Consider the following 2,134-nt stretch of genomic DNA (forward strand, 5'->3'; position numbering starts at 1 on the left):
TCTGGAGCCGCAAATCAGCGTGTGAACGCTCGGCCGCGTATTTGTCTCAGATTCGGTATTTCGCAAATACCGTATTTCTGGAGCCGCAAATCAGCGTGTGAACGCTCGGCCGCGTATTTGTCTCAGATTCGGTATTTCGCAAATACCGTATTTCTGGAGCCGCAAATCAGCGTGTGAACGCTCGGCCGCGTATTTGTCTCAGATTCGGTATTTCGCAAATACCGTATTTCTGGAGCCGCGAATCAGCGTGTGAACGCTCGGCCGCGTATTTGTCTCAGATTCGGTATTTCGCAAATACCGTATTTCATAAATACGAGGTCTCGTGTGAACGAGGCTAATGTAAATCCCACGTAAAGCAGATGATAAATAGCAGCACTGATGATGAATCGAAACAGTTTACAAATGCTACTACGTAGCCAGTTTGTTGAGAATCTTATCAGCTCCCTCTTGCAGCCGTAACATGTGAGCATCAAGCAGGTTCTCCAACTCATTCTGCTGCCGTTCCTCCTCTAGTAAGAACTTCCTCGTCACCGAATCTCTCTCCCTTTCAGTGGAGCTCAATTCTGTCTGGTTATTTTCACTCCACGTCGAGCAGTTGCGTAACAGCTGGTCAACGTTGGTGACGAACTCAACGAGAGCAGGGCTGGTGTCGTCAGGCCGAGGCGCGGAACCGTCCGCGCGCCTCCGCGTCTTCGGAGATTTCGGGGAAGGCCTCTCGCGTGCCGCAGCCTCGTCCAACCACGCGTGAAGCTGCGCTAGCGAATCCTCGAGTCGGCGAACGGTCTGCTTCAGGGTTGCGTTCTCTTCTTCCAGTTTTTTCGTGCCGTTTGCCATCTCTCTGCTCTCGCGCGTGCACCGTTCCTTCGCGGAACTTCGCAGCGCTGCATTTTCTCGCTGGAGGATGTCGATTTCGGCCAAACGAGTGCGTAGCTCTGCGGACTTCTGTTCGCTCTGCGCGGTCACGTCGCCCAGCTGCTTGTCAAGAAAGCTGGCGTTGTCGTTCATGGCCTTTATTGAAACAGCCTGCTGCTGCAGCAGTGCAGTCAGCTGGGCCCTCTCACCATGTGGATTGACACTCTGCGACGACCTCCCATCTGCTGTAGTTCGCTGCAGCAGCTGCTCGTATTGCGCCTTGTGAGCTACTTGCAGATCTCGTAGTGACTCACGCAGTTTTACGTTGACATTAAACTGCTCCGTCACGCTGCAGTTTGCTTGGTTGAAGGCAACCTCTAGATTATTGAGCCTGCTCTTGAGGGTGGCAGTGAGCTTTGCCTCCTCTTGTGCCTTCTGTAGCTGCTCCTGGCTATGGCTCAGCGCCTGCGTCAAGCTCTTGCTCTTACTTGAAAGCTCATTGTTTTTCTGTGTGAGAGCATCTACCTGGCACCTCATGCCCTCCTCCTTTTTGCCCCAATCCGACTCCTTGGTGGCAAAGTCATTCAGCTTCCGCCGCATTGCTTCTATTTCGTAGGCGGAGTGCTGCTGCTCCACGCTGGCTTGCTCCTGCATCTGGACCTTCGTCTGCTGGCGCTTCTCGTGTTTCCTGCACAAGCGGTCGTATTCGCGCCTCATCGTCAACAGCTGCTCACGAACACCAACCAACTCTTTCTCGTACTCCTGCACAGTTCTTCGATGTTTCGATTCCGCCAGCGAGACATTTTGCTGCAGTTTTGCAACCTCTGTCTGCGTCCATTCCAGCCTATCTCTTGTGGAGTCACACTCGGTCTGTCTGGTCTGCAGCTTCTGCTGAAGGCTTTTCACTTCCTGTTCCCACTTGGATGTTTTTGTGTTCATTACTATATCGATTTGTTTCATTAGCTCCTTCAGTTCTGTCTCACAATAATTCGCTAGGTAGCCATCAGTAGTCACTTTCTGCTGACGTAGTAGATCACTCAAAATTATCCGAGAGTGCTCCATGGTGATGGAATTCTGTGGAACAAGGAATATTTTATTTTATTTCAAAGTACTATACTCCCTATTCAATTAATTATATATTTGAGTTCGTATGTATCTATGTATGTATGTATCTTCCCTATAGGCGGCCAAACCGCCCAAGCGATCTGGATGCAATTTTCACAGGGCCATCTCTTATACCCGGGGAGTGTTCGTACGTCAATCTTCACACATTGTCAGCACT

The 2,134-nt window shown here is 50.7% G+C and overlaps 1 protein-coding gene across 1 annotated transcript; it reads right to left on the reverse strand.

Moving 5' to 3' along the window:
• Positions 1 to 266: 266 nt before the first annotated feature.
• LOC106815506 (centrosomal protein of 63 kDa-like) lies at positions 267 to 1,923 on the reverse strand. The gene has a single exon (XM_014819970.1). It carries the CDS (start codon positions 1,912 to 1,914, stop codon positions 409 to 411), a length of 1,506 nt encoding a protein of 501 aa, XP_014675456.1. The 5' UTR covers positions 1,915 to 1,923; the 3' UTR covers positions 267 to 408.
• Between the last annotated feature and the right edge of the window lie 211 nt (positions 1,924 to 2,134).

Source organism: Priapulus caudatus, unplaced genomic scaffold (genome assembly GCF_000485595.1).
Source record: "Priapulus caudatus unplaced genomic scaffold, Priapulus_caudatus-5.0.1 Scaffold1132, whole genome shotgun sequence".
Classification (NCBI taxonomy): Eukaryota; Metazoa; Priapulida; class Priapulimorpha; order Priapulimorphida; family Priapulidae; genus Priapulus; species Priapulus caudatus.

Bases quoted from the DNA above. Each gene is read 5' to 3' on its own strand.
- LOC106815506 (XM_014819970.1), bottom strand. From the start codon at position 1,914: ATGGAGCACTCTCGGATAATTTTGAGTGATCTACTACGTCAGCAGAAA.